Source organism: Heliconius melpomene, chromosome 12, assembly GCF_056956725.1.
Source record: "Heliconius melpomene rosina isolate 202511_hmr_F chromosome 12, ASM5695672v1, whole genome shotgun sequence".
Taxonomy (NCBI): Eukaryota; Metazoa; Arthropoda; class Insecta; order Lepidoptera; family Nymphalidae; genus Heliconius; species Heliconius melpomene.
In genome coordinates this window covers 14,674,216-14,690,370 of record NC_140400.1, presented here as the reverse complement: position 1 = coordinate 14,690,370, position 16,155 = coordinate 14,674,216, and the positions used below count along the sequence as shown (strand labels likewise).

The window sequence follows — 16,155 nt, the reverse complement described above, 5'->3', positions numbered from 1 at the left end:
TGCACGCTTGTGTCCCTCTGCCACGATTAGCCTTAACATAAAAAGTTTGTAAAATTAAAGAACAGTGACACATTTCTCTGTTTATTCGGAAATTCAGGATATGTATCATATGTCAGCTGTGATAGAATTTTTATTCATAGAATTTTTGAAAAATGTATTTGTTATGGTGTTAAGTTCCCCCATTCAACTCTCAATGCGTCCGGCGAAAAATGTGGAAGGAAGTGTCTAAACTCTAGGTTCCTCTTGCTTACCCTGCTATATATGAGATACAGCGTGTAGCTGAAAAAAAAAATTAAAAGAAGGCTGGACTATAAATCAATCAGTCATCTGCCTGTCTCGTAGCCACGCCTTACCGTTACCATTACTATCAGAGACAAAAAACGATTGTTCTGAACTAACCAATAAGGATTTACGGTTCTGTGGAAAGTGGGGGGCGCACTTCTTTTGTTTATGCTCGGACTATTGTTAATTATTTTGATAGATCGATGTGTTTTGATGCCTAGTTTCCTTTTGCAGAATTGAATCTACCTATTCGGTAGGTACTTAATATTTTTAGTTAATAGTTAAAAATTGATTTTACTCTTTAAAATACAATGAACTTAGGTCGCTACCTATGTTATGTATATTACAGCATGGTAATATCTACTCTACTGGTTGAGATCTAAGATATACCTATAGCAAAAATAAGAATTTGATTTTTATTTTTAAAACGTTTTTTTATAAATATTTATAAAAAAACGTTTTTTTATAAATATTTATACGAATTTGTACTATGATTTTTAAAACGTTTTTTTATAAATATTTATAAAAAAACGTTTTAAAAATCATAGTACAGATTCGCGCTGTACCCCAATATAGCAGGGTAGATAGACGGAGCCTGGAAACCTAATGTCAACACATACCGTTCTCCATCGCTAATTACTTAATATATTATTGATAAGATAAAAACTTACACACAAATAAAACAAAAGAAATAAAAGTAACTAAAGTAAATTCTTAATATTAGAAAAAGTACCTAAAGTTTGCCGTGCGCGCGTATTAAACATTTTTCTATATTAAATAATTATTAAATTTTGGGAACATTATTAAATAAAATCTCAAATGATTATAATTACGATATTTTAAGTGTATAACATCGGTATAGATAACCGAACTGAGATAAATTAATTATAAGCAGCAAATAATGACATAAAAAATAATAGTAATTCGAAAATATATAAAAATTTACAAAATCATCAAAGTCATCTGCCCGTTCGCGTCGGTCATACTAAACCACTCGTAGGTCATTTGGAATCAGTGACATCTTAATTATTTATTAGAATGTTATACAGTAAACTATAATTTCCATCTAGATGAAATGCTAAAAGTGACTATTATATTTATTTTCATAAGGATGAATATCAAATTATAGAAATCATCTAATTTTTGTTAATGTATACAAATCTATATCGGCGCGCGCCATGTACGCATTAAGCAAACTCACTTTGGGTGACGTTTTCTTAAAACAACAAACTTTGCAAGCCGTTGCTTAGCAACGCGTAGCGACGATTGTTATTAACATGGCGGAATAAATTGCTTGTCAAATTAATTATTTTAATTTATTGGTATATATCGAAAATATTACAAATATGAGAAAAAAAAAGTATCCTATGTTCATCCCGGGACCTTCAAGTATCTCTATATGAGTATTTTATCACAATTAAATTAGCGGTTTGGCCCTGATTGCGTAAAAGACAGACAGACAGACAGACAGACAGACAGACAGACAGACAGACAGAGAGACAGACAGACAGACAGAGTTACTTTCGAATTTATAATATAGGTATGGATGGATATGTAGATACCTACTTCACATTCACAATGCCCGTTTAGTACAAAAATCTACACATGAACGGTGTGATAGACACTTGTTATCGAAAATAATTAATTGGAAAACATATTTGGTTTATTCAATTAAAAGGCAAATTAATTAGTAGATACCGAAATTTGCATGACTGGTTCTTTTTACAGATTGTCATTATTTTGTTGGCTAGTAGTGGTAAAGGGTTAGGTTATCGGTCGAGCGCTTTTTTTTTGTTTTGTTTTCCTGAAAAATGTCTTCTGATTGTGGGACTAAAACTGCTATTCTAATTTAAAAAAATATATAAAACAACTACAAAATGTCCATATTAATAGGTAGTACAAATCTATCTTAAGTCGGACTAGGGCTACGTTTATCCGTTAGAGCAGGGAATATTTGTAATCCTACATCAACCTGCGCGCCTAAGCTGTTTCATGGAAACAGCTTAGGCGCGTTGCACCTCTTTCTATAAAGCCCGTCTATGGCAGATATCAATTTTAGTATTTAGTAATGGGGATGTATAAAAAGGGAGACTTCGGTTGATTTTCAAAAGTACAGCATCGAGTAAAGTCATGTAAAAAGCATTAGAATCCCCAGAGAGCGTGTATAAAGAGGTTGATAAGACTAGATGAAACACGTATGATGTATGGATAGCGTTCCTGCTCACATAATAATTTTATTTCTTATAATTTCAAAAACTAGTATCTACCTATTCGATTAGATACGCCTATAGCCCTATAGTCATATAAAGTAGAATATTCAAAGAAAATACGTAATGCGTTTTCAAACAAATTTCCAAGCCTCAAGCTATTAAAGTACTACCTGATTTAATATTGCTGCGTATCGGCAGACATAGCATAGACATACATACATAACACAAAATATTTCTGCGGATGTAGCCAATTAATATACTGTGCAGTGCTTTCAAAGGCTTCCTTGTTGTGAGGACCACGTAATGTACCTACCTCTCTGTCTATTTAGTAACGTAACTTAATTTTCCTTTGAAAAAAAATGCAGAACGAGCTCACGATTAAATAATTATCTATATCTCTTATGACTACTAAAACTGCCGTACTATACTTTGAAGATATCTCATATTTTTCGTACTCTAATCATATTTTTATGAGATAATATTAGAACTTTGGACTGAAAAGCCTAGAACGTGTCTGTATGTATTGATTTGTTATCTGTGTTATGCAATAGGGATTGCGATAAATGTCAGTATTTCGAATAACAGCTATACTTTTTTAAAAATCGAGGTAAATCGAATGGGCGTAGAGAGTACTTCTTGTCAATTAATCGTAGGCGTCAACGAAACCAGCATTTGTCTGTTTTATATAGTTTTATTTATTCATTAAAACACATGATTCATATAGGCAACTATTCCTTCCTATCCCTATTATTTTTTAAATATTATATTGGCTATAATTTATTGCCTCAATTTTTTTCGCATATAATTTAGTACACTAACTACATAAACTTAAAAATTATATCTATCTTCATAGACATAGTTTCTATTCCCACTGTTACTTAGAAATAAATATATTATTGAATATTGCTTGTTGTATTATATTTTTAATTTTCGAGTTATTACATAATTCTTTAATAATACAGTTATAGAGTAAGGTCTATAAATACAATACCTCTCTCTGTTGCAAATCGGTATCAAGACAGTCCAAGGTATGACGTGTTGTTTGGCGGAAAAGAAATGGGAATATTAATAAATAATAATTCATTCCCTCAAGAGAGGATCGGACCTATGACCGGCGTTTCAGTTATACCCTTGCGCCACGAGGGCCTCAACGATCTTTTACATGAAAAAAATAAAATTAGTATTTTTCTTTTAACAATACTACTATATTATTTTTTACATAATCAGTGGATTTTTACTTTTTTGCATCTAATATTGAATGTAATATTATACTTTGCCTAAAATATAATTTATATTTAAAGCATCAAATAAATATGGTTATTACGGTGTCACTGAATCGATTCGCCTCGATTTTACAATTCAGTTCTTAGTCGACTCGATTTTAATCGTATCCTGGGTTAATCACTATTCGCAACTGACGTATACAGAATTTGAAAGCTGTCATAAATGTCACACAATGTGTGTAATTTGGAATTCCTGGTAGTGCAAAAAATATTGAATAATTTTATAATATTGCACAACAGTTTAGTAATCAAAGCATGTGTTCTTTTAAACAAATCGATATATGTAGTGTGTAACATAACTTAATTCACATATTGAATTTAATAACTACATAAATAATGACTACCAAAACAGAGACAGTTAAACCGAGTACTATAAGAGTTTATGAATTAGATAATTATGAAAAATTGCTCAATGGGATAAAAGTTGCGGCATGCATGCTCACAGAGTCTCATCAAATTGGTAACTATAAATATTTGTATTATTTATATTCTTATATATTATATATTATATTATATATTTTTGAGAATAAATATATATATTATATATTTATTCTCAAAAATGAAAAATAATCAAAATATGTATTATGTCTTTATTGGATGAGCGAAGGTGTTTATAAATTTATTATTCTATCTTGATTGTAGCGGCCACTATGTTGCAGAAGTATAGCTCAATTCTCACTTGATGTAATGAGTTTCATTTCTGCATGCTATATGTCTGACATAAAAAAAAACCATTTTATTTATAGTGGATGAAGAAAGTGTCCTCAAACGCCTTAATGCTTTAACATTAAATGGAGCTTCTGATGGCAATTGTTGTTCTTGTTGTGGAGTGGGCCCCTTTGAGTCTAGAGCTCAACAAACTGCCCATTATAAAAACCATTGGCACACCCACAATTTAAAAAGGAAATTATTTGGAAAATCTTCCTTAACTTTAGGACAATTTAATTCTAGACAAGGTAAGTTGTCTCTTTGTTTGTCCATGCTTATCTTTAAAATGGCTGATTTAAATTCAGCTTCTACTATTATAGTTTGGGGATCGAACCCAAGTTGTACTTACAGCTAGATGCTGCCCATCTTTGCCACAACAGTTTTAGTATATTTTCGCCATAAATTCCTTATATTTTACTTTTAGGTGACTCAAGTGTGTCAGGTAGTGACTCAGAAAGTGAATATTCAGATGATAAACCAGCAAGTGATCTTTTTGCGGCTGCCACTCGACACTGCAAGGCTTTCTTTACAAATCAAAAAGGAAATGTATTCTGTATTTACAGATGCATATTACATCATAAAAAGGTAAAGAATAAAAAATCTGCACATTTCTAAAGACATTATGTGTTGCAGTTCTAAGAAATGATTGTAATTTTAAATATAATCATTTCCTTTCGTGGGAATTAGATCTACAAGCATCACATACACTTATGTACTTGAATTTAGAAAAATTAGTTTGGTTTCTATATTTTTTGTGCTATTTATAAATAAATATATAATTTTTACCCTGAAATTATTCCATAAATAATACTTTACATACTTTTAATATCATAACTACTTTTCCCTCATTAAAAAAATAATGAGTATAAAAAACAAACACTGCCAAATGAGGCCTTTATGGTGCAGTGGCACAGCATACAGACTGTAAAGACACCCAACGGTTGTGGATTCAATTCCTACTTGAAAGAGTGAATTATTTCTATCTCACTGTGGTATTAAGACAAAGCTTAGCATTAAGGTTTGCCAACATACACTCAATGTCTCGAAAATTGTGGAATGGAGTATCTCAACACTAGGTTCCCACTGTCTATCTTGCTATATTCAGAAAACGCATTATCTCTAAGTTTGATCTTTTACAGGAAGAACTATCAACCGATGGCGACGGTAATGCATGGATAGAAAGATGTCAGCGGTTTACCATCGCTGGTTATCAAAGATGGGCAATTTTAATGGTATCCGGTGGCCATTTTGCGGGTGCAATATTTTCTGGCGGAGTTGCAGTATTACATAAGACCTTACATTCATATGTTACAAGGCGAGGTCAGGGACAGGCCCAAGTTAGTAGGGATCAGCATGGTAATGCTCCAAGGTCAGCGGGAGCTAGTTTAAGGAGATATAATCATGCACAGTTTTTGGAGGTTTGTTTGGTTATTGTTTTAATATGCATTTTTTTCTATATAAATGTGAATTTATAAAGAGTACTTGGTAATTAGTTGATTACTATTTATCTGTTTTTATGGGAAACTCTGTATGTTATATGATGGACCCATGTGCATTAAAGTCTGACAAAGGAAACAAAAAATCTTTTTAAATTGTTATTCCACACTAAAAAAAGATAAATATTTTAGAAAACAAAAACAAAATTAATGTACACTGGACTGGAACCTGGAATAAGAATGGTTTTAATATTTAGTAACCTATGGTATATCAAATACACTATGAAATAGAATAGAGTAAAAATCTTTAGCTCAATATATTACATATTTATATTTACTTTCTTATAAATATGGATTGTTATAATATTTTTTTCAAATTATTAAGTTATATTTTGTCTTAAGAACTACTACTACTCCTCATGTAACACTATACGTAACTTATACTATGTTTTACTTTACATAACTTTAAAAAGTGTGTATTAGAATTAAATATCTATGTGATCTTGTTTCCTCTGCATACTTATTGTATAGAATTTTTTTTATTCTGTCTATTACTTTCAGCATGTCCAAGAAGTAATGTCGAATTGGACAGAAGACCTTAAAGGTTGTTATCTAGTTCTATACAGAGCAGTCGGTGCAAACAACCAAGCTGCCATATTCGGTAAAAACTCCCCGTTAAAGAGAGATGATGAGAGAGTGAGGCAATTACCTTTTCCCACAAGGAAACCCACTTATAAGGAAGTGCAAAGGGTACACGAGACTGTTGCTAGTGTTGAAGTGTATGGTAAGTGTGTGTTTATTTTTGTGGCGTATAAGTGACAGATATGTTATGAAAGGTATTCAATATTTTACACAGGTTCATATTGTCTTGATTGTAGCAAGGTGTGCAGAGGAAGCCTAATATTAAGCCTTCTGCCTTCTTCCCTCTGAATTCTGGAGGCATTGCGTGGCGGAACTCAACGCCGCGCTTTGCCTCGAAACTAAAGCGAAAAAATGAATATATTAGATTTTTCATTTTCTTGAGTCACTCGGTTGTACCCTTCATCACAACTGGCCTCAAACATTTTCTATATTTATTTTATTTTGTTCACGTTTATTGTTTTTATTTTAAAACCATAATAAACTGTCAGAATATTATGTCCACAAATTAATTTTAAAGAATATATGTGAAGTATTTACGACAAGATTATAATAATATTAATTGAAATTAATATATGTTATTTCTAGACTCAATGGAACTATTTCAAAAAGCGTTAGTAGTTTCAAAAAGTAAAACTGCAACCAAAAGTAATGATACAAACACAGAACGTCCCAAAAAAGCACAGAAAAGTCCAATGAAACTGGATAGAGCAAAATCAAGGTATGTAGGGATACAAATACTACAAGTAAATGTTTGTGATTATCAAAACTCAAAAACTACTGAATGGATTTAGATAAAATTTTACAGTTACATAGCTTATACATCAGAATAATAAATTTACTATAATCTATGAATAAGCTTAAGCGTTACTATAACTTTTTCTAGAGAGAGAACACCAAGAGAGCTACCAACACAAATATTATCGAGTGAAGACGAGGGCCCATGCTTCATAGATTCAGACACTCCACCTGGTTGGATAAAAACACTATCAGAACAAAGTAGCAATGGAGTCATAACTAATTCAAGAAAAGATCTATTAAATGATAGTGCCTTAAAAAGTCTCTCTTCTGATAGTGAAGTGGAAAATGTACAGAAGGATCAAGTGAAGAAAAAAAAGAAAAAAAAGCCAGAGGAGAAAGAGAAACAAGTTAAGAAAGTGCCTTCTGCAAATATAAAGATACCAGTTAATGTTAAAAAGGTTTGTTTTTGATATTTGTTTATTTTGTATTTTAAGCCACAATAATAGATTATGGAAAAAATAGTGTCAATTCATTACATTTTTCATTTTCCCTACAATAATGGAAGGAATTTTGTTCGATATGCTCCAAGAAAGTTTTGCACTGACAATGTCTGTGGTGTTTCTTTTAATTCACAGATATGGAAGCTAATATCAGATGAACAATCTAAAACACTAGACACTATTCTAGAACATATGGAGGATAGCGAGTTAGAATCGGTTTGCAATATGGCAGACCCTGACGACGGTAACACAGCTTTGCACAAAGCTGCCATCGCTTCAAAACCTGATATGGTCACGTGAGTATTTTTAGCTTAGATATTGGAAGCTTATTGGAAATATAGATAGTTTTGAATCCACCCTTTCAGATATAAGTGGACATGAAATCACATGGATTCAAGGAGGATCGCATGTGTGCACGTGAGATCATAGGTGTGGACGTGAGATCACATGTCTGGATGTGAGATCTCATTTGTGGAAGGATATTAGTTCACATGTTGGTTTCCAAGAGGCGCAGTTTCAAATCTGCTACATCAATATTTTTATATATTTATTAAATAAGTACATATAATATATTTTTCAGTGAAATCCTCACCGCCGGCGGTGACCCTTGTATAAAGAACCACCAATTGCAAACACCATATGCATCGACTTCCCACCATGATACCCGAATCGCCTTCCGACTCTTCCAAGCTAAGTTCCCTGAGAAATATAATTATAATAAGGTTAGTAATTATTTCTTAAATATATTTTCTGAAACAGGTTCTTTTAGTTAATATTTCAAGGAGGGTTTATCGTGTAAAGATGATGAAAAACTTGGACAAAACGAGAAAATCTTGCATGATTATAATTAAACAAATAATCTTCCACACATTCATTTAAGAACCCAAAATGATTTCATGACTCATAGCATTTTCTTTTAGTAATATAAAATCTAAGATTAAACCACTATTAATACACTATACTATACTCGTGCACCTATACATCGATTGATTATAGTCATTAAACAGAAATGAATTTCATATTCTTAAAAGAGATTGAAGCAAAAAGGATGGCTTGCTTTAGATTGAGGAGCTCGATGGAGTGATGCTGCTCGATGGAGTCCTACATTTCGTTAATTGTTAATTGAAATTTGAAATTTTCAAACTTCTGTTTCAATTTGATAATTTCTAGGTGTATAATTAGAAACGAGTGACGTCACAGTAAGTAGGGCCTAACAAATGTGACACACACAAATGTGTAAAAGAGTTAAGACAAAAAGTCAAGAAATCATGAAATTAGTGTGACGTAATTTGTTATAATATTTATCTTTGTCTGAACACACATAAGGAAAATATGATAAAATTTTATTTATAGAAAACATATTACTTGGGCCTTACAATGTTTCTACCATTACAGTCACAAATCCCCGGCCCAGTTACTCCCGAACAGTTAGAACAGGAGAAGGAGAAGAAAGCTCAGCAGAAACGAGCCAAACGACAGAGAGAAAAAGAGAAGCAAGTGGAGAAGAATCAAACGAATAAGTTTTTGTTAATGACTGATGCTCAAAAGGTAAATAGTATTCTTTTTGCTTCACTCTGTATCCCACATAATTTAATTGTAATTTTTATTATAAAAACTTTACAATTTTAGCGAACATCGTTCAGTTTTCCTTAGCAATAATTTTATATTTAATTAAAATATAGAGATTTCGAATGGGAATCGAACCCACAACCATCGCGTTAGCGTTAGTTACGCTCACATACGGCGCTACAATGGCTAATTGCCATCCAAGCAATACATGAAATACAAGATATTATGTTGTCTTTGTTACAAATGTTTTTTTGTTTCAGGTGAAGTCAGATTTAATGAGATGTTTTCTTTGCGGCGTTTGTCTTCCTAAAACACCATTTCAATATGCAAATTATCAATTTTGTTCTATACAATGTTTACAAAATCATAGGAATTTAAGGCCTTTACATAAAACTGCATAGTATTTTTTTTACTTTATATTTATTTTGGCATGAAGTGAAACAAATAAAAGATATGTCTCTGATAAGTTATCAAGAATTTATCTGAAAGAATGATATGCCATAGATAGATATTAATTAATTTATTATTTTATTGTACTTACATATTTCTTTCATTTTAGATAAATATAAAAGTTGTATTTTCGTCAATTTACCTATTTTAAATTTATTGCGACACTTCAACTGGAACAATAGTTTTTTTAAATTTATTTATGTTTATTATAAAAATAAATGTGCTGTTTCTTCTTATTATATAATAGTTTTAATTTTATAAATGACAGGTTACCATAGAGCTTTAGCAGAAATTAATATAGCAAAATAAAAAGTGAAAAATGAAATTTATTTATATATCACCTCGATATTTTACTTTTTTATAGCAATCATAAAATACCAACGAAAATATAGTGTCGAAAATTATTATATTTGCTAGTTAAAATTGCTTTTTTTTCTTTAGCACACATATATTAATAGAAAACTACCGAAAATGAACTGTAGTTTGTCCATCTTTGTAAATGTTTCAAGAATTATGAAGTTACCATATTTTTAAATTGTGAAAAATGCATTTCTTTTGCAATTTGCAATATATGATATGCCTTACGCCAAACACCACTGCCCTTTAGAAATATGTAATAAATGAGTGTCGTAATACAACTGTGTTTTATTTACTTAAAGGCGAATTGTGTGATCACATGTGTCGATGATACATCACACATCAACACATATGATTCTGTTTTTACCTAAATCTAATCATTATTTAACTCATTATGTATGAGAGTCATTAGAGGCAGTACTCTCTCGGCAGAGCTTAAACTGAAAGGCTCGAAGAGCTTCATGAATCGAAAGTATATTATAGTGTAAATTTCACTTTCATTCAAGTGTAAAAAAACCGCTTTAATTGGTTAGAAGAAGGAATCGGTCATTAAGATTTGGCTTAGAATATACCAAAAAAGGATTTATTTTGTATATACAGGATGGAAGAGGCAGCGCTTCTTTTACTGAAACTGCATATAGGGTAAAATATTTCAAACCCAGAATTAAAAAAAATAATCAAGGTCTCAACGGTTTGGACGTAGGATTTTTTTTTCATTTCACGATTTTTATCCATACCTGTATTTCGTGTCACGCACACATACGTATGCGACGTTGCCGCTTTGACAGGTAAGTGTGTGCATGCCTATGTTATACTTTACAAATGGCGTTTTATTTTAAAACGATAATTTTATTATTTATTTTGTTTGAAAAAAAAACTTTTTCATTTTTGAGAATTGTTTTTTTTCCGAATTATATTAGGCTTTTATAGAGTAGTTAAAACTGTGGTTTCATTTAAAGTGGCGCTGACAATTCCACCCTGTATATTTCATTCCAATAGGCCTAAGGGCTAAGTTACTTCTATTATTAGGCAACCAACTAACCTTAACCTTTTTATGCTGAAACCCTAATACATCGTCGTGACTTTTTATCATCTCTAAAATCGAGAACGTGACATGCATATCTAAGTTTCTCTTTTTCATACCTTTATTTTACATACCTTTTGTTGGCTATGCTAATGTAATGTACAGACTTGTGATTAGATTAAATTAAATATACATATATATAAAAAGGCTTCACGCTGTATCCCATACACAATAAATAATAAATTTAAAATATCTGTGAAAAAAATTCTAACAAGTAAAGCTTATTATACTATTCAAGAATATTTAGAGGATAAACATGTATGGAATTAATGTCTATTGAATGTCAGGCAGGATAGCTGCCAGCTAATGTAATAGTAAAATATAGGTACCATTGACTTTGAAAAGAGCAACTGTTGAGTTTCTTGCCGGGTCTTCTCAGCAGAACTGCCTTCCGAACCGGTGGTAGCTTTTTGTTGACATGTACATTCAAAAGTGCTTATAAAGTTTATTTGAATATAGAATATTTTGAATTTGAATAGAGTAGGCAGAGAGCTACTCTGTTGTGTATGGTAACGCTAAGCTCCCTCTATCTACCATGCTACAAATTTCCCGAATTATGAAATTCTTAATACGAATATAATAAAAAAATATTTAAAAAATCGATATTCTGCTATAAAAATCCTATAAATTTAAACATTTTTACCAACAAAGTTCGTGTTGTAAAATCGATTTTGTTCTCTTATTTACATTCTAGGCGTCATTCCTTGTAAAGGCTTACAGCATATACATACGTGAACGATTCAGGGTTGATTTTTTTCAAACCCTATAGGGGCCTATACCTTTCTTTATGAATATATTTAGTATTAGTCTTTTTCAGCTTCACGCGGGATACAGCGTGCACTTAGCAGAGGGTTAAGTTAGTTAAGTGTTAAGACGCTGTTTCCCATTTTAAATAACCAAAATATTTCACATCAATAAATACATTAAAAATTTAAAAAAATGAAGAAAAAAACATCTAACTAAAAAAACTATAAAGTAAGTCCCTAATTAGTGACAAGTATTTTTTACCATCGAGACATTGATATTGAAAATATTGGAAATATACAGAATTTCTTTATGGCACTACAAACGATGTCAAGTTGCGCGCGTTGTTATCGGCAGTCGGCGTTGTACTGTAGTTATCGACTTATTGCATTTTATCTAATTATTTGTAACTATTTGAAGCCAGTCGTGGCGCAGATGCACAAAATGTGGCTGTAAATGCGAAAGATTGTGTGTTCGATTCCCAGTTGAGGAAATATATATGATATTTCCATTTTCTTCGCTCTGGTGTCGAGGCAAAACGCAGCGTTGAGTAACTCCTCACTCCAGAATTTGGCTAAAAGTGAGAAGCAGAGTATTTTAATACTAGGCGCCCTCTGCTTGCCCTAACGAAGAAATGAATAAAATTAATATTTAATTTCCTGGAATGGGAATCGAACCCACAACCTGTCGTGTTTACAGTCACTCGCCCCCCCTGCGCCACTACTGGCCTCATATTTTTATCTCATTAACTCATTAACAGCTATGAGAACAAATTCACATACCAAAGACAAAGACGGTTAACCAGAAATGTACTTAGTGTATTCTACATGAATTCTTAAATTCTAACTTTAGTTTTCATCTCTCTTGAGGCTAATGCAGCGGATATGCATTTTATGATTTGCATTGTTGTTTACAGAATTACGTTTAAATAAAGCTTTAAAGTATTTACTTAAAAGGATGACAGTTCTTTTAACAACTTATAACAAATATCGTTAATAAAATTCCTTTACCATCCTCACCATCCTAGAAACTGTTAACTGTTAAAAAAAACACAAAACAATTTTCCTTTAAACATTCTTATAAGAACAAAAACCAAACAATACTAAAAACAAAATTTGTTTGTGTTTATAGTGAAATCGTATGCAAATATAGTTATCATACGGCGGCGGCGGTGACAGACTTCCGGAAATAACAAAATATGAAAATCTGCACTGATACGTGCTCGCAGCTTGCATGCCGCGGGCAGCAAAGGAAACGTTCATTCGAGAACAGGCTTATAGAGATTTGAGAAGCGTATTTCACGGTTACCGAATACACCTTTCGAATCGCCCTGTATATGTTCCATTTTTTGTCAGCTTAACGTTCTATCCCACTTTACAGGTTAGACAGAGGAAGCCTAGTGTTAAGACACTCCACTCCCCATTTTTTGTTAAATTTTCGATGTTTGCCTATTCTACTAGACTGAAGAAATAAATATATTCAATATTAAATTTCCTCGATTGGGAATCGAACCCACAACCTGTGGCGTTTACAATCACACGCTTGTGCCTATGCGCCACGTATGGCCTGAGCACATTTTTCTCAGAACATTTTTTCCTAAATGAAAAATATATGATTTCAGCTTTTATTTAAGTTTAAAGGCAGCGAGCTTTTGTGTATTGTATTTGCGAACGGACTCCGTAATGTATACATTGTAATATCGATCCACTGGTAACAATGTGTAGAACAATGTTAAATTTAATTATAATTTAATTTATAACAAAGAATTTTTTGTAGACTTTGATTAAAATTATAATATTTTAGTACCTATAACGATAAAAAGCAACGTTACTTACTTATACTTTTATATTTCGAAAAATATTTTTGTCGTAACGTTCTTATTTTGTAGAGTATTATATTAACGCTTCAGAAGCAGAGAAAATTTAGTGATACAACTCTTCATTCTTAATTTTCCACAGTAATATCACTAAAGAGAAGAAGCTTATAGGCACATAGTATGAACATTCCCACGATGGGGATTTGAGGCTATAACCGTCACATTCCCAAAGCGCTATGAGGCGTTACGGTGCTGACGTTTGAGCAGTAATCTACATATATGTATGTAGTATACTAAAGTTTATCTATATATATAAAATCGAAAGGTCACTCACTCATCACGAAATCTCAGAAACTACATGTGCTAGGAATCTCAAATTTTGCATAGGAGTTACTTCTAGGACGTAGGTGCTCGCTAAGACGGGAATTTGCAATATTCGACTTCTAAGGGGTTGTTTTTGGGGTCGAAAGTTTGTATGAAACTTCGTTACTACAAATGCTAGGAGTCTCAAATTTTGCATGGACGTCACTAGGACGTAATCATGGAGACAGAAATTAATAATAACATAGTTCACGCGGGTGAAACCACGAGCGGGCCGCTAGTGTATTATATATTGTATATATACATAATATATGAACATAAAACATGTCAAAAAATATTTTAGTTTCATGTATCTCGCATATAGCATTGTAACCTAGTGTTAAGACACTCTGTTTCACATTTTATGCATGCCGCGCTTTTTCTTGTTATCAGAGCTAAGAAGCAAATATATAAAATAATTCATTTCCCCGAGTTTGAACAGAATCCACAACCGTCGCGTCGCTCTCTGGGCCACTGCGCCACCAGGAAGTCTAGAAAAAAAGTTAAAATAAATGGTTTAGCTTATATAACGAATTGACGTAGTAAAGTAAAGATCAGTGTGTGCTGCACAGAAAATAACTAAATTAATTATAAACAGGCTTAATCTTTAGAAACTTAAGAGACCGTCACAGTCTCGTCACCTGGTTTACATAAAAAATGTCATTTAAATACTTTTACATCTTGGAACACTTACTCTGAATTAAAAAAATGCTAGAATTTCGTTATACAAAAGATTTGATCTTAATTTGACTTAATTGACTTGAAATTTCCAGTAGACTTGATGATCTATAATATATAATAGTTATCGATAGTAGCATCTTCAACTTTTTTCCAACCAAAACAACCTAGTGTTCTAATTTTACAGACATTGAGCGTGATGAGTGGCGTAACTAAACGTGGTGTTTTGTCTACCAGTGCGAGATCTAAATAATAATCAATTTAACCCATGGGGATCGAACCTACAACCGTCGAGCTTACAGACATATGCCTGCGTTCCTGCACCATGAAGGCCTCAAATGAAATGATCGATTAAATATAGACATTCCTTTCAATGGAAATCGAATCTACAATCATTGTTTACAATGAGATACTTCCCAATTCACAATAGCGACAACATAAATACAATACAAAGATAATAAAGTATTCCTTATATAATGTAAGTATTGCAGGTACTATAACTCATGCTTACTAGCGTGGTTATTTTAATGAATGATTTCTCATTACCCAAAAATTGGGTCGAGTGACCCTCAGATTGGTTTGAAGTGCACTCACTTCGCTGTATACAGGCCGTAGTGGATCGTATTTTCTTATTTAATCCACTCTACTTGTGACTTTTCAACTTTAAAGTTTGTAGCGTTTAGTGAAATACCTGCTACATCTAGGGCGACGTTGAGATGTGGAGTATATATATGTTTAGTATAATATAGTTATTTATAATTAGATTTTTTTAAGTTGTTCTTTAAAAAATATGTTATTAAAAGCTTTTATTTAACTTGCAATGTATGTATGTGGGTTCGGGTGAAATCTTAGAGCTCAATTTTGAAGTAGATATCGTCAACCGATTGAGCTGAAATTTTGTATACACGTTTACTTTGGATGACAATGCACGATAAAATATGTGACGTCATTCTAAATGTAATATGGCGGACCATGCAAGATGGCGGAATTGTTAGTTTTAATGTACTTCTATAATATGGGTATCAAATGAAAGGACTCGTTGAGAGCAACTCGAAAAATAATGTGATGTCACTCTAAATCCCATAAGGAGGATATTGAAGATAGCCGAGTATCTATTTGGTCTACTTCTACAATATAGATATTAAATGAAATGGGTCGTTGACCGTAACTCTAAAAATAATGTGACGTTATACTAAATCCAATATGGCGGAACATCTAAGATGGCGGAATAGTTATTATATATGCACTTCTGCAATATGGGTATCAAATGAAAGATCTTACCGAGAACAATTAGAAAA

At 32.1% G+C, this 16,155-nt stretch overlaps 1 protein-coding gene across 1 annotated transcript; it reads left to right on the top strand.

Moving 5' to 3' along the window:
• The first annotated feature begins 3,964 nt into the window (after positions 1–3,964).
• Positions 3,965–10,456, top strand: LOC146534097 (tRNA endonuclease ANKZF1-like). The gene is made up of 11 exons (XM_085194429.1): positions 3,965–4,235; positions 4,522–4,731; positions 4,908–5,068; positions 5,623–5,901; positions 6,481–6,703; positions 7,147–7,279; positions 7,445–7,757; positions 7,935–8,095; positions 8,380–8,521; positions 9,195–9,347; positions 9,629–10,456. The coding sequence occupies exons 1-11, from the start codon at positions 4,112–4,114 to the stop codon at positions 9,767–9,769; spliced, it is 2,040 nt and encodes a 679-aa protein (XP_085050555.1). The 5' UTR covers positions 3,965–4,111; the 3' UTR covers positions 9,770–10,456.
• The last annotated feature ends 5,699 nt before the right edge of the window (positions 10,457–16,155 follow it).